Source organism: Phaethon lepturus, unplaced genomic scaffold (assembly GCF_000687285.1).
Source record: "Phaethon lepturus isolate BGI_N335 unplaced genomic scaffold, ASM68728v1 scaffold43287, whole genome shotgun sequence".
NCBI lineage: Eukaryota > Metazoa > Chordata > Aves > Phaethontiformes > Phaethontidae > Phaethon > Phaethon lepturus.
In genome coordinates this window covers 44,702-69,660 of record NW_010550840.1, presented here as the reverse complement: position 1 = coordinate 69,660, position 24,959 = coordinate 44,702, and the positions used below count along the sequence as shown (strand labels likewise).

The window sequence follows — 24,959 nt, the reverse complement described above, 5'->3', positions numbered from 1 at the left end:
CCAGCCAGCAAAGGTGTGCCTGAGACTATGCTGATGTGGCTGATGCACACCTACATGATGAATTGCACTGTAGTAGTGGTGCTGCATGGGACCCAGCTCAAGTCTGCCTGAGCCAAAGCTGACTGTGTAGACTTAGTGGTATATTTATGCTTTACTGTCCCCAGCATTTCTGGCTCTAGTTGCATGTTGTTGAGGTATCCAAGTGAACTGCATAGACTCAGCTCTGGTCTCTGGAGAGCTTACTAGTTTTTTCTCTGCTGTCTGTGAGAGTTGTTAACCTGCTGAGCTGGCCTTGGAAACTGTACATCCATGGATGTGTAAAACCATTTGTGGGCTCATTAACACTGTGTGATCAGAACCAGTTCTTCAGAGAGCCTTCTTCAGTGTTTCTGCACATGCTTTTGTGATGTGGTTATGTTGTGGCATGAATAACAACTGCAATGTGACCTTGTGGAACTTGGATTGGTATGTGGATTTTGTCAGGTAATTCTCTGACAGGTGACATAGAGTGTGAAAACTGGATGGTATAGTGTTGAGGGCTAGGACAATGATAGCATTTCATGTCTTATAGGCTATCTTGCTATCTCAGTACATTTTCACCAATACCCAGTGAAATTTCTGAGACTCTCTGTTATGCAGTATGAGCCCTGTGAACTGCCTTTCTCTGTATTATGCCTTAGAACAGCAGTTCCCAAAACATGGACTGTGGATATGCAAGTCATGAGGCCGCTGTAGTATATAAAGGAGTTTTAATTGAGATTCTCTAGTATTCTACCAGAGTTCATTGTTCATTCATGTTCACCTGCCATTCTGTTGTGTCTTTGTTTTGTGGTCATCTGTGGAAAAAACTGTGGAAACTCTGCCTTAGAGCCTACATCCCAAATGTCTATACTGTGCTGCTTATATGGAAAGTGGAGCTGTTTTAGGACTTCGGCTGTTTCTTGTTTAAAGGAGAACAGGGAAGTAGTAGAGGGAATAGCAAGATTACCGGTGCCAGGCTTTCTGTGCACACAGCTTGCAGAGCTTGGGTAGTTCTAACAAAATGAAGGAGGTAGCCACCTGTGAGGAGGATTTTTCATGCCTAACCTTATACTTTAAGAGCTTATAGGATTAGGTAGGTGATACTGAGAGCTGAGCTGAAGTTTGTCTGATGAACATGGAGTGTAGAGTTACCTTGAATTCATCTTGAACTGTTAATGCTGTTAATTGCTACACTGTTATGCAGCTGCAGTAGTGAAGAAAGAGCTGGCCCTATCAAAACAACCCTCCTATTGGGGTTGAGCCATTGAGATGGCTTCTATTGGGGCTACCAAGCAGCTCAAAAGGGCTGGCGTTTACCTCCAGGACTCTGGATTCTTCTGTCTCCCTTAGCTCATCAGGTGCTTTATAGGCACTTGCTGCTATCTGTCGTGCTCAGGGGAACACTGACATTAGTGCCCTGTTTTTTTTCAGGGTTATAATACAATTGTGTCCTTCCTAAAATTGTGGTAGTGGCAGGGGTGATCTGTCATGAAGGCAAGTCCACATTCAAGTTTTGTATCCCTTACCTGATGACTTTTAAGTGCAGAATATGTCTGGAGAAAGAGGTATGTCCTCATAATCCTGGGCATTCATGTCTCTTACCGTATGCAGGCATGTGAACAGGATGTGTTCTGTGGGCAAAATAGATTTATTTCCCAGGTGATTATAATCACAGTAATTTCATAGGTAGCTTTACCATCAGACATTTTTTCTGTATCTAACTGTATTCTGAAGGGAATAACTTTCTGTTTAATTATAGGATGGATCTTTCTTCCCAGTTAGTTTCCCAGATTAAGGTGTTCCAAACACCCAAATTTTATAATTGCGTTCTTTTTAAAAAATTGATGCCTGAGAGCAAGCTTGTTGCTTTAAAGGAACCATCCCTCCTTTAAATTTACAATGTAGACAGTCCTAATATAGAAGTTAAAAAATGAATTACAGAAATAGAAGTGCAAGACTGGGAAAGTTAGAGAAAAAAATTCTTCCCTCCTGAGTACTGAATAAGTCTTTTACAACTTTCCATACTTCCAGTAGTAGAGATGTGAGCTTTGCTTTCCACTGAAGAGTGATTTCTGTGGTGGGAGACTGATACATGAACTTCTACTTCAGAAACCTCTGTCTGTTGAACTAAGTGTTTTATTCTGAATCTTGTCTGTGGAACCTTCATTTAGTGAAATATTTGATTAATGCAAGCATTGTGTACTCTTGCCCTGGCTAGAGATGCCTTGGCATGCGTTTAAGTCGAAGTAGTCATTTCTAGGCACATGAACTATTTCTAATAGGAATGAGAGAGCCAAAAGGGGAGAAAGGTGAGGGAAGCTTGTGTTTAATCTCCTATCTCTTGGCATGGGTGATGTACGAGCACTGATGCTGAAGGTTGGCACTTCCTAAGCACTGATGGAGTCATCTCTCTGAGGAGGGAGGAATAGTGATGATTTGCTTGGTTCTTCTGGTGGTTGCCTGACCATAGTTGGCATGTAAAAAGAAAGAGGCTGTGAAAAGCTCTTCATGATCCAAGTGAATCTCCTTGGTGATACTTGAGAGTCAAGAAGTATAGGAGACAGGAGGGAATATATTCAATGCAGAAAAGAGAAGGTTGACTTCCTTGGGGCACATCTGACTGGACAGTCCATTTCTGAATACTCTCTGGCCTTCTTACAGCTAGGTTTGAACAGTCCAGAAGACACGACCAAGTGCTGGGTAGGCCAAGGTGACTGTCTCAGATCCTTCTCATTAGGTACTCCTCTTAAAAACTTCTCCGGGAAACAGATGTAGAGGTGACTTCCTAGGAGGAAGGCCTAAGATTGACAGGAACTGAAGGACTTAATGTGCACATAACCCATAGGCCCATGCTTTTCAAGCGTGAGGAATAGGAATATGGTTTTTCTGCCATATAGCGTAAATCTCCATCCTCACATCCTAATGGCACATGCAGAACCATAGCGTGAACATGCATATGGACTAACCATCTCTGGGAAACGCAGCGGCTATCAGAGTAGAGCTAAATCTGAAAATAGAAAATGTTTCTATGGTTGGTTGGTGGTTTTAATCCTAACGTAGAAAGGCTAGAGGCAAGGTACGCTGAGAGTACTGTGGGTTGTACGGCTGTGGAGTAAATCAGAACAGCGTAGCTGGAGCAAAAACCCAGCTAGCACAGTATTCTGTCTCTGGCAGGAGGCAACAGCACATGTTAAAGGAAGAGTGTAAGAATGGAGCAAAGCATCTGTTGGTTCTTCCCTCTTATTCTCTACTGCTTTGGGACTTCTGAGCTAGAAGCCACATGTTTGTCTAATTCCTCATTTTGGAGTTGTCCCCCCCACCTTTCCCCCCGGTAAATGTTATCTAAGTAAGTACTAAACACATGAAATCTTTTGGAATCTACAGTCCTGTGGCTGCATGTTCTAGAGTTCAAGCACAAGTGTGACAGTAAATGATGTTCTGATAAATATGTACTGTTTAGGGCCAGAAATTAAATTACTAAAATGTATTTAGATTTTGGTGTAATGAATTTGTTGGGCGCAAAATGTGATGAAATTCATATTAATATTTAGGGGTTTTTTTGTCTTGTGTTTTTTTCCCCCCTCCTCATCAAGGGTGCCAAATGCCTGATACTTTGAATTCATGGTTTCTAGTAGCCCAGCTTCATGTCTGGTAAGTGAAAAGTAAAACACTAATATAACTATATTCAGGAAATGGAGTGATATGTACCTTAATGTGAGAACAAGTAGGCTCCATGGCTATTGATAATAGTGGATAATAATTTGCTAATTACTGAATTTTAGCAGTTTTCTACTAAAGAACAAGAAGTCCCATAGAGAAGCTAACATCTTTTACATCTCTAAATTCCTCAGTAGTGGAATGATCTTTGCCATTGAGATTTCTAAAAGCCTTGCTCAGCCTATGTGGAAAAATCTTACTTGAGTGTTGTAGGAAAAGTTTAAATTTATGTAAAAGTGGTTTAAATTGGGAGAATTTGTGGTGATTGAAGTTGCTGCTCGTCAGAAGCATTTAACAAATTATAGGATTGGCATTTATTCTTGCACCTCTGAAATGTACATGCAGGTTGGTGAATGCCAGCTTGGCTACATGTAAAAATATTTAACACCTTAAACGTTAAGTTTTTTCCTTTTTTCATTTGTGAAAATAGTAGCCAAAAAAATCAGGTTTTCAGCTAGTATTACATACTTGTAAAGGTCAGAGGGATGCACAAGGGAGTACAGTAATTTTTGTTAAGTGCCAGATCTTTCGGGAAACTGAAGTCCATGGACTTACATTCAGCTATCCAAAGGCTGAAAGGAAGTTTGTACTGAAATAGCTGCACTCAAGCATAGGCCCCTTATTTCCTTCCCTCCTTTTTTTTCCCCTTCCCTCCTTTTAATTTCCTGTCTCCTCAATAAATTGAAAGATGGGACAGGTTGTTTCACTAAAAAATTAATAAATTAGCAGAACCGTTGAAATTATCAGTTAATGAAATGTGGAATCAAGTAAGGAAGACCATTGAGATTTGCAGTTTGTTGATATTTCTTACTGTTCCCTGTGGAAAAGACTTTAAAAATTAATTGATTACCTAATCATCGATACAAATATTTGGAAAACTACTGCAATAAATATTCAAAACCAAACTGTTTGTAAGTATCTGGGGAAAAACGAAGAGGGGTAACATGAATCTGCAAAGAGCACACTTTTTTTCCACATCATCTTGGTTTTGCGTTGACAGGAAAATGTACCCTGTGATACACAGCATCAAATTCAAGATACATAATCTTCTTTCATGACAGGCATAAAAATAAACCAAGGGACTACAATAGACACAAAAATTCTAAGATCAAAGCTACATTGGAGAAGGCCAAGAGTTGCCACAAATTGAGATGGTGACGTTAAGGAGACATTTAATGAGGGAAATTGAAGTGCTTTTATGTTTAAGGTGGGTGGACAGGTTGACAGCAATATGCTACACAAGCAGGAAGGAACCAAATCCCTCTACTTCATATGACAGCAATGAAAATGTGAGTGTGGAGGTTAGCACTAAAGGTTAATTTTTCAGAGGTTTCTGTGCCTGGCTCCTTCATGTTCCCAGCAGCTTGACCTAAGGAGCACTGTCATACTGGAGCGCAAATGAGAGATCCAGTTTGATATTCCAGGATACAGAGAAGCCCGTGATAGGCCTGCTCGCTACCTAGGTCAGTGCTGCAGTGATTTTGCAGCGTTGTGGTTAGCTCAGTGACCAGGAGTCTGCCATGACATAATTTTGCTTTCACAGTCAGGTTTATTGCTATGTTCTCTGTGATTCTCCTTCTTCAATCAGTTTGACCTCTGTGAAGTGGGAACAGAGCATTATTGATTCTGCTAGCTCTGGCAAGGTCAAGGACATCCTACCCCTGTCTGAAGGCTCCAACACCTCTGTCTTTCCTGCTGGACCTTTTGCCTCAGAGGCTAGAAACCTTCCTGATGTGGTGGCCAATGACCTGACCATGTAGATTATGATCACCATCTGTTAAAGTGTTTCTGTTCCCCCTTGCAATGCAGGGGGATCACTTTCTGGTGTACTTACTTCTTCCCTCTTCTTCAGAGTTTTAGTTTCAACTCGTTTAGCATGTCTTCTGGAGCTGGAGAAGATGAGAATTTTTCCTAGTTTGGTAAACCCTGCCTCCTTTGTTGTTGTTGTCATTGCCTATCATGTTGTAGTCATATGTGTTTCTGTGCTCTTTGCATCCCACCTTTTATAAACTTAAGGTCCTTGTCAGAGCGTACGTTCTTGTGGTACACGTTCTGTTGGGTCCTCTGAATCTCTGCCTCTTATTTCTTCTTGTCTGTGAATAGAGTTTTCATACTTACCTCCAGTCCAAAAGGGGGGAAATTCAGGCTCTCATGTTTAGCCTCTGCTTTCGCTAACTTCTTTCAAGATAATGTTCCTTTAGATGCACTCCAGTGCCTTCCAATGCAGTGTTAAAATTATACATTAGAAAATCAGCCTATCAGTATTCTTTCCTGAACGTCACATTTTTATAGGCTGTTCTGTTACTTCACACCTTTGATGTCAGGAGGAATCTTTATGTATAGAAGTCCAGACCTTTTAGAAAATCTCAAGCTGTTCATCTCCACCACTGGGTTTGCCTTTTCCCATGCAGTGGCCGTCTAAGGAGTGTTGACTTTGTACGGAGCTGTTATGAAACTGCCAAAGATAGGACTTTGGTGACTGTACTAAGAACTGTGTCAGTGCAGGATGTATCACACAGATACCTACAGCTCCCTTCATATTTTTACCACACCAAGTATGGTGACATCTCTAAAGTATTTAGGATCAAAATAGAGTGGTGCTACAATTCCTGTTCTGAAAGACTCAAAGATCTGTTGCATGAATTCATCTGAGCATTGTTTTTCATAAGGAAATCTGCACTTGAGAAAGTGTTGATCAGTCTGAGAGAGTCCAGAGGAGAGCAAGAGCCTCTAAACATGTAGAAAACAGTTCCTGCAGGAAAAGATTTCTCAGATTTGCATAGAGAAGGCTAAGGATACCATACCATTTTGAAATGTGCTGCTTCAGAAGAAAGGAAATAAACTCTCTGTTTCATGGTAGAGAGGGCAGGGAGAAAAGGTTTTAAATTACATCAGAGGAGTCTTGCTTGAGACAGATCTCAAGAACAGGTTTATCTGGAATGTCTTAGGCATTTGGTTGATCCTGCCTTGATATGAGTGAATGGGATGCATGGCCTAAGCAAGGCACCAGGGGAGAGGAAGACTGCACAGCCAGGCTTGATTCTGTTAGCTTGTGCCCCAGCAAAGACCTGTACGTGGCTGTAAATACAGTAGTTGGTGAAGTTGCTGGGCTGGGGCACAGGATAACACGCAAACCTCATTAGGAAGAGTTGAGAATTCTACTCGTTACCATTATTCATAGAAGTGTATGTCACAACATATAGCTGATGACAAAGTTGATTCAGGAGCTTCTCCTGTGCCCCAAGATGCTGGCTGTTCGTGAATGGGTTAAACAGAATAAAGCCTTCCGAAATTGCTGTTGATACGTGTGTTGTTATGCCAGAGTAATTTCTCTGAACAAGTATAATGTAGACCCAGAAATGGTTGCTCTGGAGCAACTGAGGAAGCAGGAACGAGTGGCCATGTGCAGGGGATAGTGGGAAGCTCTGACTAGGCTTTGCGCTTAGAAGAGTAATGCATCATCACACCTTGATTGCATGGCACTGAGCCACCTCACAACAGTTGACAGGGTGGTGTTGACTACTGCTTCTGGTGTTTAAGCCGGTCTGTTGGCATTATGAGAATACTGACAGAAGCAGTTGTAGCTGAGGCTGCTCTGGGAAGCTGCTACATCTCATCTAAGATGTGTTGAGTTATAGGTGCTCCTGCTCCTTTTCAGGCATCCTTTCATATAATTTTCTTCTAACATAGCCTTTCTGCATAACTGAGATACAGCATAAATTATCCAACCCAACCAATGTCAGGTAGACAGCTTTCTAAAGCTGGTTTGGAATAATTTTGCTTTTCTGGTTTGACAAAGATGATTCAGTATTTGACTGAACTACAGAACAGGTTCTGTAGTGAAACGATAAAATGTTTCACACTGTGATCTAGTAAGAAGGTTTATAGTCTTTAAAGAGTCTGTGTCTTTTAAACCTCAGACGGCAGGTGTAGTAACAAACTACCAAATTTTCAAATAAACTGCAAAATACCGTGATCTCACTCATGGTGCTGCAGAACAGCTCTGTGACAGCACTATGCATCCAAACACAGAGCCGCCTTTTAGGCTTCGTGGGTAGCAGGTTTTACTCTGAACACCACTCCAGTCCTGCTCATCAGTGACCAATTGTTAGCTGTTAGTCTGTGCACTGCTCTCTCCTCCTACTTCACCACCACTGAAGGCAATACTGGATAGGAACCAGTATTTATGCTTGGGATGAGGTTTTCTTGCCAAGCCACACTTACTTCCCCCCCCCGCCCCGAGCTTGCGTATTCAGCAAGAGAAGTATAAAAATGCTTTTCTTAGCCCAAAATTAGTCTTTTAAACTGAGTCTTTTTCTTTTTGGCTTGTTAAGATTGGGTAGAACTCTGGGATACAGTAACTCTTACTAATTAACTTTTTCATACAGCTCAATTACATAAATGCACAAGAGGAACAAAGGTTTTGAATCTGGTGGAAGGAGACACAAAAGTTTTAAACTCTTTGTGCATTTGTTTTGTGGAAGGACTGGTAACTGGACATCTGTTCTCTGAGTTCTGGACCACAATTTTAGCAGAAATCTTTGTCATTTTTCTGTGAGCAGATGAGGATTCATTTCTTGATACTATCTTAATTATGTTTGTTTTCCTGGGACAGTGGTGCTGTTGGACAGATACCAACTTGTCACTGCCACGATATAAGCCTTGGGAATCCTTACACAGCTCTGTTTCCTGACACAGAAATTGCCACAGTCTTCCCAACGTTCCGTTCACTGACTGCTGCCCTTCCCCTTCTCTACCCACTCTCTACCCAGATTCTCTCAGTCACTCTGCCCTTTGCTAATTGGTCTACTTGTCATGCCTCAATCCCTCTCTCCAGTCTTCTGACCTCATTCCACCTGGCTTGTGTTGGAGCCCGAGCTGTCTCTTGTATGGCCAGTGCCATTTTCAGAAGCTCTCTGTCTAGAAATCAGATGCTGGTCTATGGGCTTTTCTTTCAATTTTGGTGTCTCAGTTGAATGGCCCTTGTATGGGACTTAAATGTCTGGTTCTAATCAGAAAAAAAGAATATAAGACTAATGCAGGTTTTTTTACCTTCAGTTTGTTTTGTATCTGTGACTCCACTGGCAATAAATTTTGCTTCCTTTGCAGGTTAAAAAATACCTTTCCTTTACTAATCAGTAGACAAGATAGAATCCATCATAAAGATTGGCATCTGTCCTTCTACAGGTCAGCTCAACTGGCAAGCTTCAAGTGTTTATGATTCTCCCTGTTGAGCTGGCATTCACAAATCACCAAATACTTTTAATGCCTGTAGAGAGGCACAGATCTCATGTCCACTAAAGAAATGAACAGATTAAAAAAAAAAAAAAAAAAAATCATTTTTGCCTCTTAACTATTGTGGCTCATTCACTATTGTTAGTGTGCAACTGCTTCAAAGTGGCTTCCAGCAGCTCTGCTCTGTTGCTTTTACATAAGCTGTGAGAAGCATTTCCTGCGAGCAGTTTCCCACCTGTAGCATGTCTCTGTGCAAAGTAGTGACTTCTTTCAGCTCCAGTGCTTGAGCATCACCTTGGCTACAGTAACTCAGTCAATCCTAGACAGGTACTTCTGACTCATAACAGAGGAGCAGAGCTGATTAGTGAGGTAGGGAAGGTGGGACTGGTGATGGGACTGGTCTTGCAGCTTAGTGAAGGACTGGCCTCTATTCCAGTTCATACTGTTTACAGATGTTGTAAAAGAGCCAAAATAAAATTTGTTCTCGTGATTTACTTTTTAGACAGAACAGGAGCAATGAAGTTCAAGTGGCTTTAAGGCTTAAAAAAAAGTAAAACAACTCAACTTGTTATTCTTGCTAAGATTCCACAATGCACTTACAAACTTGTGAGTTCTTCTAGCATGTACGGCATGTACATTCAAAACAAAAAAAAATCTTTGTATATGTTTGTTTTCCTGATCACAAAAACACATACTGTAAGCAGAATCTTAAATGAGCTGAAATATATTTACTCTTTACACTTGAAGAAAAACTAGAAGCTATGAATTTGGTGTTTATGTTCTTGCAGGATGTGTCTGGTACGAATGAAGCAGGAGGGTCGCACAGGAAAATACATGTGTCGCTATATAGTTCACTGCATGTGGGAGGATATTGAACAGCGTGGTAAGGTGATGGGGGTAAGTAATCTTTGGTGTTGATAATCTTGATGATTCACATCTTTCAATGCTTTTGTAACTTCGCATATCTTAGAAGAATGCCCAAGAATCAGCCTGTAGCTGCTTGTTCATTTTTTATTAGCTTAAGTTGGTATATGTAGCCTTCACTCCTGACCGTTCATTCCTGCAACTGAATTGCCTGTTGTGTTGACCTTGTTTCTGAAACTGCACCATGGCCTGGATGAAGATACTGATTTGTCTGAAAGTAATTAATTTTCCATGTGGTTTACCATGTGATTGCAGAAATGGATGCTGCTATAACAGAGTGGGCATTTGTGGATAGGAATAAGCAGCTAAGGTAGGCAGAAACATGTCTGGTGCCAAATGTAAACCACAACTTGAGTAATTCCAGCAGAACTTTGAGTTTTCTCTGTATCTACATGGTGAGTAAAAGGAAAGTTAAGGGACAAGGTTTTTACGTTAAGTTCCTGTACGTGACTATAACTAGTCATTAGTTTATTTTTCATTTTGCATTCTTAGTATACCTAGTCTTTATCACAAAAGAAATGTTGTAAGGAGAGAGTAGCTCCAAGGATAGTTCATTTGCAAGTTTAAAGGAAGAACAAGGTTGGATCTTTTTGGTCCATTCTGAGGAAGGTTATGCTAGTTGGTTGTAATGGTCATTTCTGGCCTTAACATCTCTTAAGTGCGTTTCTCCAGCCTTGTGTTGGTGATAACCTTCAGAGAAGGCAGTGCAGAGGCAGTGGAAGTAGGGAGATGGTTTTCATAACTCCCCAGTATCACAGTGGTGATGGGAGACCTGATACAGTTGAGGATGCCTATGCCTGTGTTCAGGGCACTTCTAGTAGGAGAATAGGGCTGGGAAAGATCTCCTATGTTGTGGAAAAAGAAAAGAAATATTCAATGATTAAATAGAGGTTTTTCTGTGATTAAAATAAATTGGACTGTTAGAGAAGTGATGGTTTTCATATAGCAATAATGGCATATTGTCAAATCTTAGTTGTCAGCCAAATAACAAAGGGAGAGGCTGCTAGGGTATTCCTATTGGTGACAAACAAGAGAATTAACCAGTGAGTTAGGATTTGGTATGCAATCGCAGTAGTAATTCAAGAAGTTTCTCTCAGATCTTTTATTTTGTATGTGGTTTTAGGAAGTGTTGATTCTGGTGTCGCTTCAGTTATTCTGTCAGCAATGGATGTTTTTTCCTAGTTGTTGGGAATTTCATAGCTTTACTATGTTACAGCTTGCTTTTAAAGACAAGTCATCCTCTTAATCTTCTTTTGGATTATATCTAAATTCAGGCATCTTAGAATTTCTTGCTACATTAGTGGGCTTACATAAATTCCAACATGGGAATCTCCACTTTCCCGGTCAGATACCATAGGGCAGTGTGAGTGAGCCTAGACAAATTAGATGATAGTACCAGAGAAAAAGATTGAATGAAATAGCTTATGCGTTTTTGTTCTTATCCAATGCCTTCCATGTCATATCAGTGGTTGATATTGTGATACTGCTTTCTGTAGGAACTGAAGACAGCTCAGGTCTTCATTCCGGGTGTAAATTTAAGGCTGCTCTTCTTGAAAAGCAAAAAAAAAAAAAACCAACCCCAAACAACCCAGCCAAACACCCCACCTCCCAAAGGTCCCCAAAGTCTCTTCAGGGATCTTTTGATTCCATCTCTGCACAGAGAGAATGCTGCTTTGGAACAGAAAATTATTTCTCTGTTCCTTTTGACCCTAATTTTTCCTTATATGAACTAACCTCAAATGCCATCTTGTAGTTTTCTTTGCAGGATTTGAAGCAGCACCAAACAGCAAAGAGAAGCAAAGCTAGCTGTTTGCTACCCTTACAAGCATGCAGAACTCAAAAGTGAAGCATCGTGTAGATTAGACCTGTATTGAGATTTTTTTTCAGTAAACTTTTTAAACGAAAAAAAGATAATGCTTACCGTCAGTTCTTTGTAAAGGGAGGCACAGGGTTTCCATTTCTGCAAACTAAACTATTCCATTGCTCCCCAAAATTCCCTAAAGTGTAAAAAACACCACCAGTGTCCTTATGTTTTCATGCAATCTGGAGCCTCAAATGTTAATACATGCATATTATTGTCGTGGTTTAACCTCCTTGACCCTAGAGGCATGAGTACATGAGTTGTAAGAAAATTAACTCCATCCCGTCTGAAACCAGGACAATTATAATGGTATGGTTGCTGTATGATGCAACTGGAAGGAGATCTTAAGTTGTTTGAATGCCATTTGTTCTCTGCTTTGGCAGGTTGGGCATCTATTCAGTTTATCCTTGAATTTAAATTTTGCAATCTTTGTTTGTAATAGTGATCATGCAATCTAATAATGAGCATGCTTAGTTTGCAATAATATGATTCCTATAATATACTTCTGACTGTAACCTAGTGTTAACGTAGCTTTTATGTGGCAATAGCTGATGCTTAAATGAAGCATGTATACATTTAAAGGCTTGATCTCAAAAACAGTTACATGTGTGTATATTTAATATAGTTTAGCTGCACAGCGGCCCATTGATTTTAATGAGACTCCTTGTGAGAGAATGTGAACTCTTGAGGTAACAGCTAACTAGACCAGGCGCTAAGGGTGTGTAAGACAGCGTAGTGAACTCTCCCAGATTGTAAACTTGGAAATTAGATTGTTCTCTTCCCTGTAGTGTTTGTGGAGGCATAGGGCACTTCGTAATCTCAGTGATTTTTTTTTTCTTTCATCTTTTAATTACTCCTAATCTTTCAATCATTATTTTGTCAAGATGAATGAACTTTTTAGTCTCTTCTGGTAGTATTTATTGTATGTTAGATGAAAACAATTTATGCATTGATATTTGAAGAGGTTAGCTGTTTCCTTGTTCCTTATCATTGCTTTACTTTCCTTTCTTGGTGCTGGTGATCCTAGCTTAATACACCACTTCAGCCATGCCCCTGCCTGGGCAGTTCCTGTTTCTTCCATGCTTCATTCTTCTTCACTTACTTTCCTCCCCACCACATAGATGCACCCTGATTGAACTCTTTCTCACATCTCAGCTTTAGCAATTGCAAGAAGTTTTAAGTGATAAGTATCGGGCAGTTATTCTAGGTGGTAGGTTCTACTTATTAAATTTGGTGTATTTATCCCTACTGGTTCTTTTAAAATGAAGCTGAGGTGATAACAAAGGGTTTGTGAGCTGATTGAGGAGTATGTGTAATAGCTGTTTATTTTCAAGTAATTTAGTCCTGCAATCAGTATATATTCTGCCTCCAAAAGAAGATAGTTAAATATATCAAGGTAAGAATAGTAGATAAAAAGAAGATGACATTAATGTTCCTCTGTCGATGCTTTCAAATTTCAGAGTCTGAGCCGTTCTCAGAAGTAAGTTAAATGGAAAGAAATTTTATTGAATACTTTTAGGGCACTAAGTTATCTGCACAGTTCCTAGGGGGTTGGGAAATTCCATTCCCTGCTTTTTCTCTCATGCAGGGTATCAAAGGTCAATATTTAACTCCGCTTAGTACATTCCTGTATTGTGGTATAAGTGACAAAGCACTTGTATGAAATAGTTAGTTAGTTTAACTAGGATGCAGTTAGTTTAACTTGTTAACAGACAAAGCTGCAGTTCTTCAACTCATTTCCATATCTAGCAACATTTCCAACATTTGATGCAGAAAATGGATACTCCTGAATTGATATTGATTTTCTTATTAAAATATGCCATCTGCTCTTAAATGTAGAAGTTCATTGGAGCCGAAAGTGGTGGAATGTAAGGCATTTTAACTACTAATTTACATCAGTTCCAACTCCCAAATGGAGTTTGTATTATTTCAAAACCTGGTTGTTAAAATTGCTGAGATCTAAATCTCAGCTACAAAGTTTTGGGACCTGTTAGCCTGAGCTCTTTCAGCCCTCCTGAATGTCGGCAAGAGTCAGAAACCAAAACTTGACACAGCTGTAAAAACACAGAGAGAGCCTGTGGCCTCAGCAAATTCTACTGGTGCAGGCATATTTCAGATATAAATTTTACTCTGCTGTCCCTCGTACTAATGAAGTCAGTTTCTTTTGGTGGGTTTGCAGCCAGGTGTGTCCAGTTCTGTGGCTAACCAGTACTCTTTACTTAATTTTTCCACTAGTGACATTTCTATCAAACTTTAAAAACAAACAGAAAAATTGGCTTGATGCAATGGCTCAAAGTGTTAATAGTAACATTAGGCTGGGTAAAAGACTTCCTTTTGATCCTGCTCTGCCAGAGATCTCCACCTTGTGGCTTGCAGTGAATTTATACTATGCAAACTGGCAGCTGCCTACTCAGTTTGTAAGGAGAATTCAGTCAGCACTAGAAATAGGTATTTGTCTTCCTAACAGAGTTCTTTAGCAACCTGAATATTAACCTTACTGACCTGAGTATTGTGTTTCGGTAACTGTGTGTATATAAAAGCAGTTGGTAGAAGTTTCAGTGTAGTTTAATACCCTTAGATAAAGCTGCAGAGTTGATCAGGACTTAAAGATGCTAGAGTTCCCTGGAACAGGATTTCAGCTGATAATAGATATGAAGTTAAAATAATAAAAAAAATAGACACACACCCCACTCCACTCCTCCCCAAAAAAAAAAACCCAACCCCCCAAAAAACAAACACCAAAAATCTCAACACCCCTTCCTCACCCCACTCCCCTTCCTCCAAGAACCCCATACTAATACTTCTGGGTGCAAATCAGATGCTGTCTTAGAAAGATCCATCAGGCTTTATTCAAATACCTGTAAATTGTGGTAGGCTCATTTTAATGGCGTTAGTCTTATGTGTTTGGTGGCATTCTGCTTCTGAAATGACTACCTTTTTCTTCCAGTGCAAAATAACAACTCATTTTATAACCATACATGTTCTAAAAGCTGCAAGAGAGATAAGAATAGGAGAGGCTGTCAAGCCTAGTGTGCCAAATCTGTTTTAATTTATCTTAATCTCACTTTCCTGTTTTCCCACCAGACCACTTAGACCCCTGCCCCCTTTTTTTCCAGGAACACATCTAGGTGTCTTTTGAATTCATTTATTGGCTCTGCTGTGCCTAGCACAATACAGTCTTTGTTATACTTTTAGCTAGAGCTGTTTATATACAGCGACCCATAATTTGCTCTCAGTTACATTGCTGTACATCTGAAGTAATGCCGTCAGAACCAATAACATGGTTCACATCAGTGTAACTGAGAGCAGAATTTAGCTCTGTGAACTTGAACACCATTTTCTGTCTTGATACTCTTTTCACAATTAGAAGACTTCAGATGATTAAAAATGCCATTTTACCTTACAGAAGCTACAAAACTTCCTAAACTTGATACAGTTCATTTTGAGTTATTCTTACTGTGGAGAACAAGAAGTCTGACACTTGTAACTAAAGGCTCAGAAATCATGGTCCGTGAGACAAATAAGAGTCTAGAATGGCTTCAGAAGATGAGAGGACAGGGTGTAAAATAGGTATAATTTTGAAATAGACCTTGATCTTTGTATGAGTTGAACTATTGTGGTTGATTCACCCACAGTGGGAAGCTCCTGAACTTGAACGCTCAGGTGGCCCTTTTCAGGCCTGTCTCTAAAATCTGATGGGAAGACATGGAGTCAATTTGGGATGCACAGAACAGAAGCTGCATTATCATGGGAGAAGAGGGACAGAGCTGGGGCCAAAGGAAAGGGTGTGCAGTACTCTGGCAGTGCAGTGGACGGGGGAGTTGAGGTGGAGGAAGTGTACTGAAGCAAAATATTGAAGAGAAGGTAGTGATTTTGTTTGAGGAAATGGATTGGGATATGAGATAGAGGATAGTGTTTAGTACAGCTGAAAAAGGTTTTTAGAAACCTATAAAACTAAGGAGGGAAAGTTTTAGTTTCAAATGGTCTATGTATATTTTGAAACATATAACTTTACTAGGACATTTTAAGGAGAAAAATGTTACGAGGTTTCTTGGTGACTCTTTAGAAATCGTAATATATAAAGTCTTACCAGTTTCTGTTTAAAACAAACAACTTGCCAAAGTAGTGAGATACAAAATTGTGCGGTTTGTGCTTTTTTTTTTTTTAATAGGATACCAGGCATTGTATGATATGTTTTAACTGAACTCAGTTTTTCAAGAACATCACAAAAGAAATAGTTCATCAACCCTTGATCCTTTCTCAAAGAGCTTGAAAGTTCACACCAAGTTTCCAGTATTTTGTCATTTCATAGATGAATAATAGTATCAGGTACAGTTCCAGAGTAAATTCAGTGCATTTGATTTTGGAAATCTTAAGAATTTAGATATGCAGAAAAATGCATGTGTATGGAATGTTACCTTGAAAATATCTTGACTGTGATGAGGTCTGGAACAAACAGTATGCATGGTGATGCAAATTTAGCTTTACCAGGTCATGGAGTTTTGAAATAGGGGTCTCTTTCTTATCTTGCTTTTAATGTAGTTGTTCTAGAACCAGCGCCCATGCAACTAACACACCTGGCTGTGTGAAATATAGGTGTGTTTGGGGCATGCCAAGGATACCCGGTGTTGAAATCAAGGTATAATATATGCTTGGGTTGTTTTCAACTGGCCTGCCCTAATTTTCTGTAGAGTCTGGCATGAAAAAAATCAATTTAAATTTCCCAGATGTGTTGGATCCTGTTACTGTAAGGTAGTGTCCTTGGCCTGTTTTGTGCCTCCCTCTGGTGCCTGCAAGAATTTCACTGGAAACTGCCTTATAGCACCTTTTCTAGAAATGCCTTTCTCATTATTCCCCACGTTCTGCACCAGTGGGACTCACATGCCAACATCGATTTTACCGTGCAGTGCTTGTAGGTGTTAAGTGCTGCCCCGTGCTCCTCAAACTCTGCAGAACATAATGTAGTTGCCAAAATTCAAATGTTGAGCAATGAAATTATGGCTCACCACAACTGCATAATTTTTATTTTGGCAGTGTAAAGATGATGGTGGAAACGGGAAAATGATCCTTGCAGAACCTGCCGCAGTCTCCAGGCCCAGCAGGATGGGTAGCAGCCATGTTGTCGCTGTTCCCTGGTTCCTGCCAGCGCTATGTTCATCACTCATGATCCAGTTTGTGATTTGCCTGCAGTCACTGCAGCGTTAAGTAACATGGTGGGATGCTACGTATTTTGGACATTTACATTATCAGCTTCCTATCTCTTGGAGTTTGCCCCAGAATTCCTCAACTGAGATCAGCTGGTCTGCTTGGCTAAGCCTTTTGAGACTCTTGAGAGCAAGGTATCTCATGTTGTGGCTGTAATTCTTTTTTAACAACTCTAAGCTGCTGCAGTGAAAACATGAATGCACTTTTAAGCTCCTTTGTAAATACCGAAAAATACTAAGATTCCTGATAAATCAGAGTAATCAAACAAACCACTGAGAGGTTCTGTGTTGTTCCCAATACATTTTAATCATATTGTTGCTTGTGCTTTTTGCTGCTGGTAGAATGTCACTGATATCTTCTCCTTCCACTTCAGGAATTAATAACTTAGCATTTCCTTATGTTTTCAGTGCCTTCCTGTCTTGAAAGACAGTAACATAAGCATCAGTTAAGGTTCTGGTACGGTGCAGGGGTGCTGCAGGGGTTTGAGAGGCTGCTCATTCCCTTCCCCTCGCACAGCTTCTTCTCGTGTCTCTGGCAAACTCGACAGCACCCATGTGTTGTGTCTTTGATTAAACCAGTCTGCAGCTGTGCTTGGCTCCCCCAGCCCACCAGTCACCACCGCCACCTTCTGCAGTGTCTCTGGCTGCTCCCTTCCTCCTCTGTCAGGAGGCTCTAGTTGCAGGTACCTGATGGTGTTTGGTAACTGCTGCTGACAAGGAGAGGTTGGTTGGTTTTCTGTACACATCCAGCTTCCGCTGAATGCTTACGAATGCTAATTCTGGCTAAAGGAGGGAATGGCCGAAGTGCTGTACTTTGCACAAATTCTGGACTTGTCTTCATAGGGCACAGATGGCACAAGTGAGTTCTGTTCAGTACTTGGGATCTTTTCTCTAACCTTTGTTTTGGGGAAGGATTAATAACTTTGTTTTATTGCTTTGTTTCTCAGAGCAAAACTTGAGTGCAGCTTTACAGGCTACAAGTGATTGTTTCCAGGAGAGAAAGAGGCACAGTGTGCAAAAGAAATTCTTTTCTCTCTTTTCTCTGTGACAGCCAATACATTCAGGCTCATAGGATCTTCATCAAGCTTTTATCTGTACAACTGTGGTAATTAGCCTTGTTCTCTCTCAGTCCTTGCTATCCTGTTAGAAGAGCATGGTCCTGTTTCCTGGGTTGCCTTGTTGCCAGACACTTTTGTGTTGTCAGGTGCAGTGAAAGTTCACTTCCCCATTGATTGCTTTGCTCTATGGCACGCTGACTGCCTTAGTGTTTTCAGGTACGCCTAGTTTTGGCATTACTTGCAATACATAAACAATTACTTAAGGTCTTAATTCATTGTACCCATTCTGAATGGTTTTTTCCCCTCTTTGTCCTTGGTCATCTTTGTGTTATCCTGATGCCTGAATTCATTGGAGCTTGTGTCTGATTCCCTTTTCAGGTTATGCCCCTGTTTTCACATTTCCCCTCTGCCAGTATGTCACACACTCCCTTCCTGCTTCTTATGTTGTAGACAGACTAGTTCATCTCTCTACCTTTTCTTACCTCTCTTGTTGATTCTCTTTGTTTTCTTGGAGGACCCCTTTCTGTACATCAGACTGGCACCACCACCTCTCTTCTTACCCTTGTGTTCCTTCATGTTCAACTAATTCTTTTACAACCATCAGGGCCAGTTGTGCCTGCTCTCCATCCCTCGCATGCCACTTCACTGATTCAATGGTCGCATGCTGCCTTTATTCAACATGGTCATCCAGCAGCCTCCTGTTGCAAAGGTCCACAGTGGAAACTCAGGATCTATCCTCGTCTGCTTGCTTCAAACCCACCCTTGCATATTGAAGTGTCTTCCTGACTTTGCTTCTTTCAACTCCAGATCTTTCTTCTGTGAGTCCTTTATTTCTTCATCTGAACGCTCGCTTTCCTACCCTAAATCCCAGTTGTATATCTGCCATTGTCAGTGCTTTCCTCTGCTAGTGTCCTCATGTCTCATCTTTTTCTCTCTCTGACCTAGACATCACTCATTATGTCTTCCAAAAACTGCTGCAAGGATCATCTCTCTAGCTTATTGCTCACTATGGCATTACATCTCCTGACTGTCTCCACTAGTGTTTTTTTTGCTTCTGTAGTATGTACTGGGGGAGTGGGTTGGCAACCTGGCGGTGCTGGCGGTGTGCATCAGCTGCTCCCGCAAGAAGCTCTGCGTGACTTCCATTGTCAAACTCCTTCAAAGGCCAGTTGAAATTCTGCTGCAGACACAATATCTCTGTGTTTACGGTACACATACTGCAGTGCCTTGTAGCCTAGATAGGTAAGCAGGTTGCAAACGTTTGTATTTTCCTGTTAGAACTCAGTTTATTTTGTTACTTCATTTTCTGACTTCTCTGTCCCACTTTATCCATTTAAAAAACTGGCAGCTCTGTGAAGCCCTTTATTTTTGACTGCTTTTGCTAACAACTCTCACAGTAGAATGGATGATAATTATCAGGAAGTGCAAATACAATACATTCAATAATTCCAGTGCTTGCTTTCATGCTTGCTTGGCCTTTTGATTTCTTTTACTGCTTTAGTATAAGCAATGGCATATGATACTTTTGTACATGTCTAGACAAACTGATGTGTTTTTCTGTTTTCCATTCTGGTTTGGGAATCTCAGTAGATACATTCTATTCCCTTGTCTGTCCTCAGTTGTTGTGTCTTCCTCTTCTGTTTCTGGTCATACACAGCACTTGCTGTATCTCTATTGATAATAACTAGTTAATTATCATTACAGTTCTCTAAGAACTTGAATGTTGTTGTTTCCATATTCAAAGGGCAGGAAATAACGCAAAAGGTTAAAAGATTTGACCAAAATACCAGCGTATCTGATCTTAGAGATCTCAGTTTGTTGCTAGCAAAACACACATCATGTTGACTTTCAAGTTAGTCAGGTGGCCTTGTGGCCACAAGAATGATTGCTCATAACTAGGGAAATTCAGCTAGGTGTGGATATCGTGGATGGAAGATGGGGTCAGTACAATCTTGGTATATGTGAAATGAGCAACACTGATCTGAATTGGTTTTTGGATGGCTTGGGTATGGATTTTGGATTTGGTAGGTAAGGAAGGCTGTCAAGCCTGTGAATGACCAGTGCCTTAGGGGGTGTCACCTGAACTATATAGTCATTTGTCTCGTTCGTGCTAAAAGTTCTAGCAGTTCCTTCTATTTGTAGAGGCTATTTGAAGACTTAATTTTTTAAAAGTGAGGAAATGGCAGAGACCTTGTAATTGATGGAAGTCTGTGGCTAAAGCCCCATAGGACAGAGCTATGTACTGAGGAGCTTGAAAACAATGTGTCTCATTATGAGCATCCTAAATTTGACCTTTTGTATTTCCTGTTTTATTATGTACTTGCAAATGGGAAGATGGCCCATATGTAGGTTTAATCTGTGTTATTCAGGAAACTGTGTGTAAGGAAACTTTTTGGCTTCTTAAAATCCTTGCCCACGCTTTTAGGATCTTCTGGAAGTTTATTCACAGCAGCATCAAGCCTGAATGAAATACAGAAGTAAGATGGAAAACTCACAGTATCTTACCATGCAGCTTTTTCATGGTTTGCTTTCCTCCTTTGCCTTTTACTTGAGGGCAGAATTAGGGTAGAGAAATAATTTTTGTTCGCTTCTGAAAGGTTACAGTAATAAAGAAACTCTTGTTAACATCAGAGTATATGGCAGGCAGGAGTTTTCACAGTCTGGCATTGTTTATTTTACCAGCAATTTGGAACCTTCTGCACTCTTAAAATATTGGCAAGAAAATATTTAACTGTTAACTGTTCTGTGGCATGTGTGTGTTTGAAGCCCTGGGGAGGAGGAGTGCTTGGGGAAATAGGGTTTTTCTCAGTTTATGATTGAAACCAGAAGGTGCAGAATATTGGTAGAAGGTGAAAGCATTGTGACTTCAAATTAGAATTTTACCCAAATGTGGAACTGATGGGAGAATGTCAAACAGGGCTGTGCTAGGAAATAGTGGGAAGCCTGGTAGAGCAAACAGAAATAAGGCAGTCTGCTAGGCACTGCAAAAATTAATTTGAAAGTGAGATAGTAAGAGTGAGTATTTACATTTGTCCTGGACTCAATCACTGGGTAAAAGTTGTAGCAGTACTAGGTGTTAGCATCAAGGATTAGGCTTGTTAGTTGCTTACTAATTGTATGGACCCTAGCAATTGTCATTCCATTTTGAAATGAAATAAACTTTTTTTGTGGAGAGTTTTTTAGGAGAGATGTGCCTTACTTTTTTGGAGAGGAGATAGGTGATTTGCTGTTCGTATCCAATAGAAACTTATTCTGGTCCAAAATTCTTGGAGAAAGTATTTTTTAAATTATTTTTCCCCCCCAGGGGAGGATGATCTATTTGGTATGAGCAGGATCATTCTTGCTCTTATTCTTAGCCTCTTCCCATGAGGTTACTAAAAGCTGTGGTAAAGGTAACTTTTTTCTTTTTTTTTAATCGCACTGCCATATTTGAGGTGAAATTCCTATCAAGTCGGTAAAGTGACCTGATGACTGGTGTCCAGGGTCATCCAGTGAGCTGTGGCTGTCTTGCTGCAAGTCAGGGCAGGAAGACACACACAGACAGAAGAAATACCAGTCAATGTCTGCAAAGATCAGCAAAAAATGAACAAACCCAAGCATACTCAGAAGTCATTCTTCTAGCGCCCAATGAAGATCCAGTGTACTATTTCTAGCAATGACCAGAGATATTTGGCAAAAAGTATACGAAACAGAACTTTCTATCAGTATTTCTTCTGGTATATTCTCTCAGCATTCACTAACGAGTAATATGAGAGTTGCATGGGGACCATCGTATTTAGCATCTACTAACAGAAGTCCTCTATGAATGTGCAGTCCCTTTTTTACCCCTTTGCTATTTTTTGCTCTTTAATGTCCTGCGGCAATGACTTCTGCCACTTAATTGTGTTGCATGAGAAAGTACTTTTATTTTTGAAGTATTATTTGGTCATTTCATCAGCTTCTTTTCTACGTCTTTTTTAGTGAGAAATGGTGAACAGTAATTCCCTGTTTACCTGCATGATACCACTCATGATTTAACTGCTCTATCATCCTCCTCCTCATTTCTTCCTGAATATAACTAGTGTTTCCTCGTATGTCTAAGCACCTTGGTCCTTTCTGTGTGTCTTTTTGTTTCTTTTTGATCTGTTCTGAGATGAAATGGTAATAAATATGTGCAGCACTTTATGTGTGGGCACACTAGATTTATGGCAGTATAGGGTTCCTCTTTTGTTCTATATTCCTTTCATAGTAATTCCTAAAATTTATTTGTCTTTTTCTAAACTGTTGAATTGTTGAACTGAAATTTTTTTGAGATTTCTCCACAGAATCTCTTTAAGATCCATTTCCACAATTGAAGCTGCTAAACGTGTGCACATTGTTATATAAATTTTATGGTGGGGTTTTTTTTAACACCTACTACTAGTACCTTTATCAGCACTGAATATTACTGGTCGTAGAATCATCACAGAATCATAGAATCTTTGGGTTGGAAGGGACCTTTAAAGGTCATCTAGTCCAGCCCCACTGCAGTGAGCAGGGACATCTGTGATTGTTATTTTCATTTATTATTGTGTTTTCTACTAATTTGTACTTACTTCCTTCTGCTGAAATACTTTTCGAAGTGGATGCCACCTTTCATGGCTCTGTAGCCCTATTAAATATTATCTAAGATGTTTCATTTAGTCTAGTACTTTATGATCCCAGGGATTTTGTTGCTCTTGACTTTCAATAAGTCATCTTAAATCTTTTTCTATGGGCAAATCATATCACATGGAATATGATGGACCCTGAGAATTCTGAGAAGGTGATGGAGCAATGTGCATTCACTGTCTCATCCAGTGAAAAAAACTGGGCCACCAGAGGAAACTAGCAGGAGGCGGTTTCAGAAGAAACATAGAGGAGATGGAGGTTCTCATCGTGGGTACTTCTTGCTGAAGCATGTTGTGGATGCAGGAAGTTTACTGGACAAGTTGTTTGTCATAGGGACCCTTTGAAAGTTGCTATATAAGCAAACATCAAGGGTTGAGAATTGTCCTGAGCTGAAATTGGCTGGAAGAATACTTGGAGGAAGCATGTATCAGCTTGTAGTCTTTTTACTTTCCTCAGCGTGTCTGGCTACTGTTGAAGGCAAGGTACCATGTTAAGTGGCCCCTTGCTCTGATCCAGTACAGTGTTTCCTGTGTGTGACTCTCTCTGACAGTTACTGAGGTTTGTCTCAGTAAAGAGATCAAGTTTTCCAGCATCTCTGTAAGTGCTCATGGTGAACATCTTAATTGATTTACCTTTACTACTTCTCCAAGTGCCTCTTTTACACTTGGTTATGTAACTTACTTTCAGTTTATCAGACTGAATTCTTGATTCTGGTGTGTTCAGAAACATGTTCATGATCATTAGGCTTTTAGCAAGTTAAAAGAGGCATTACAGGAAAAACCCTCTATAACCTTACAGAGAATAAGCATAACTAGCTTATGCTAACGAGCACAGTGATTTGACCTCTTTTCTCTGATGCTTCTCTTGAGAAGTTGTCAATGAGCTCTGCCAGCCACGTACTACAGAGAAAAAGGAATTCGGAATAAGCCCTCATGTGTTTAATATAGTTAGGATTGTACTGTGATTATACTCTGCATCTTAAACTGTTACCATGGTAGAGTTTCCAAATTAATAGACTGCAGGATAGAAACATACCTCCTTTTCTTGATACTAGATGGCTACGGGTGACCATCTGTTTTTGCTGAAATATGAAGGTAATGTTGTATAACTTGTTTTTCTGTGCTTGAAATAAACATGCTCTGAGGAGTGTTATTGATGATTATGCAATTATTATGAAGGTAGCAGAGCATGCAAAAGTCTTTTTCCATTAACATGTTGTTTTTATGGATTGAAGATTTTGGCAGGAACTGGTTCTGATACAGTCTAACATTTAGCTTTTGTCTAGGTTAATACAATATTGAAGTAGGTTGTCACTGAACACTGAAGAAGGCTTTAAAGACTGTTCTCTGACGTTAATTATCTACTGAGGTGCATTACAAAATTAGTTACTTTTAATTAGAAAATTAGAGAATTTATCACAAAAGTTAATATTTTAAAGTATATGGGGACTCACAGCTGTAGCTAATTACAAGGCAGTAAGCTTGTTTGCAAATAAAAGACTCAAAAAATGAAGATTGGAAAAAGAATTTCTGCAATATCCTTGTCATTTCACAACTATGTGAGATTGCCTGAAGGAACTGGCCTTTTTGACCCCTTTCTACAGAGATATTTTTAATCTGTTTTATTAATTTAATCTTTTTGATCCTAGCTACAGTCTCAATCATTTTCAAAATTACTGTCCTACAAGTAATAGTTATGTTATTGAAGCAAATAAAAGGGCTGTGTGCAGGTTTTCCAATTTAATGTCATGTGCATTTATTAAAAAGGGCAGCAAACACTTAAAAAATCCATATATAACTATATGTGGTTATATATTATTTATAACTAATGTAAATTATATATTATAAGTCATTCTTTACAAATGCAACTTGAGAGAAGGTGCATAAAAAAACCTAAATGTTTGAGGGGTGACTTCTTCTATCAGGAAAGATTTGTCCTGTATCTCCTTCAGGAACTTCTGCTGATATTGAATGCTCCAGTAATTGGAAGTGTCAGTAGGAGTCGATTGCTGTTTATGGCAGTGTGCCTAACAGAAGTCCCCACAGTAGACTTCGTCATAACAGCAAAAGTGTACTCATACCTGTGTGACTTGTTTTGCACAAGAGATGGATTCATTTTGACTGGATCAGCATAAAACTCTACTTCGCTATTACAACTCTGACCACTCCAGGAGTGCACTGATGATGTAGTATATTAATGCACCTAGTGTAAACGTTACCTTAAAGAGCCTAATCTTAGTTTGAAAAGGCGACTGTGCTGACACATCTGCTGCATACAGGTACAGGAGCAAATACATTGTACAGAAGAGGC

General features: G+C 39.9%; 1 protein-coding gene across 1 annotated transcript in view; it reads left to right on the top strand.

Annotated features, from left to right (window-relative positions):
* The window catches only part of LOC104623537 (ubiquinol-cytochrome-c reductase complex assembly factor 1), a gene marked incomplete at its 5' end in the record, with an annotated part of 45,092 nt that overhangs the window by 11,960 nt on the left and 8,173 nt on the right, over nt 1-24,959 (top strand). The window contains 2 exons of the mRNA XM_010290659.1: nt 3,615-3,672; nt 9,762-9,870. Of these exons, the coding sequence (XP_010288961.1) occupies nt 3,615-3,672; nt 9,762-9,870 (167 nt within the window). The remainder of the gene's footprint in view (nt 1-3,614; nt 3,673-9,761; nt 9,871-24,959) is intronic.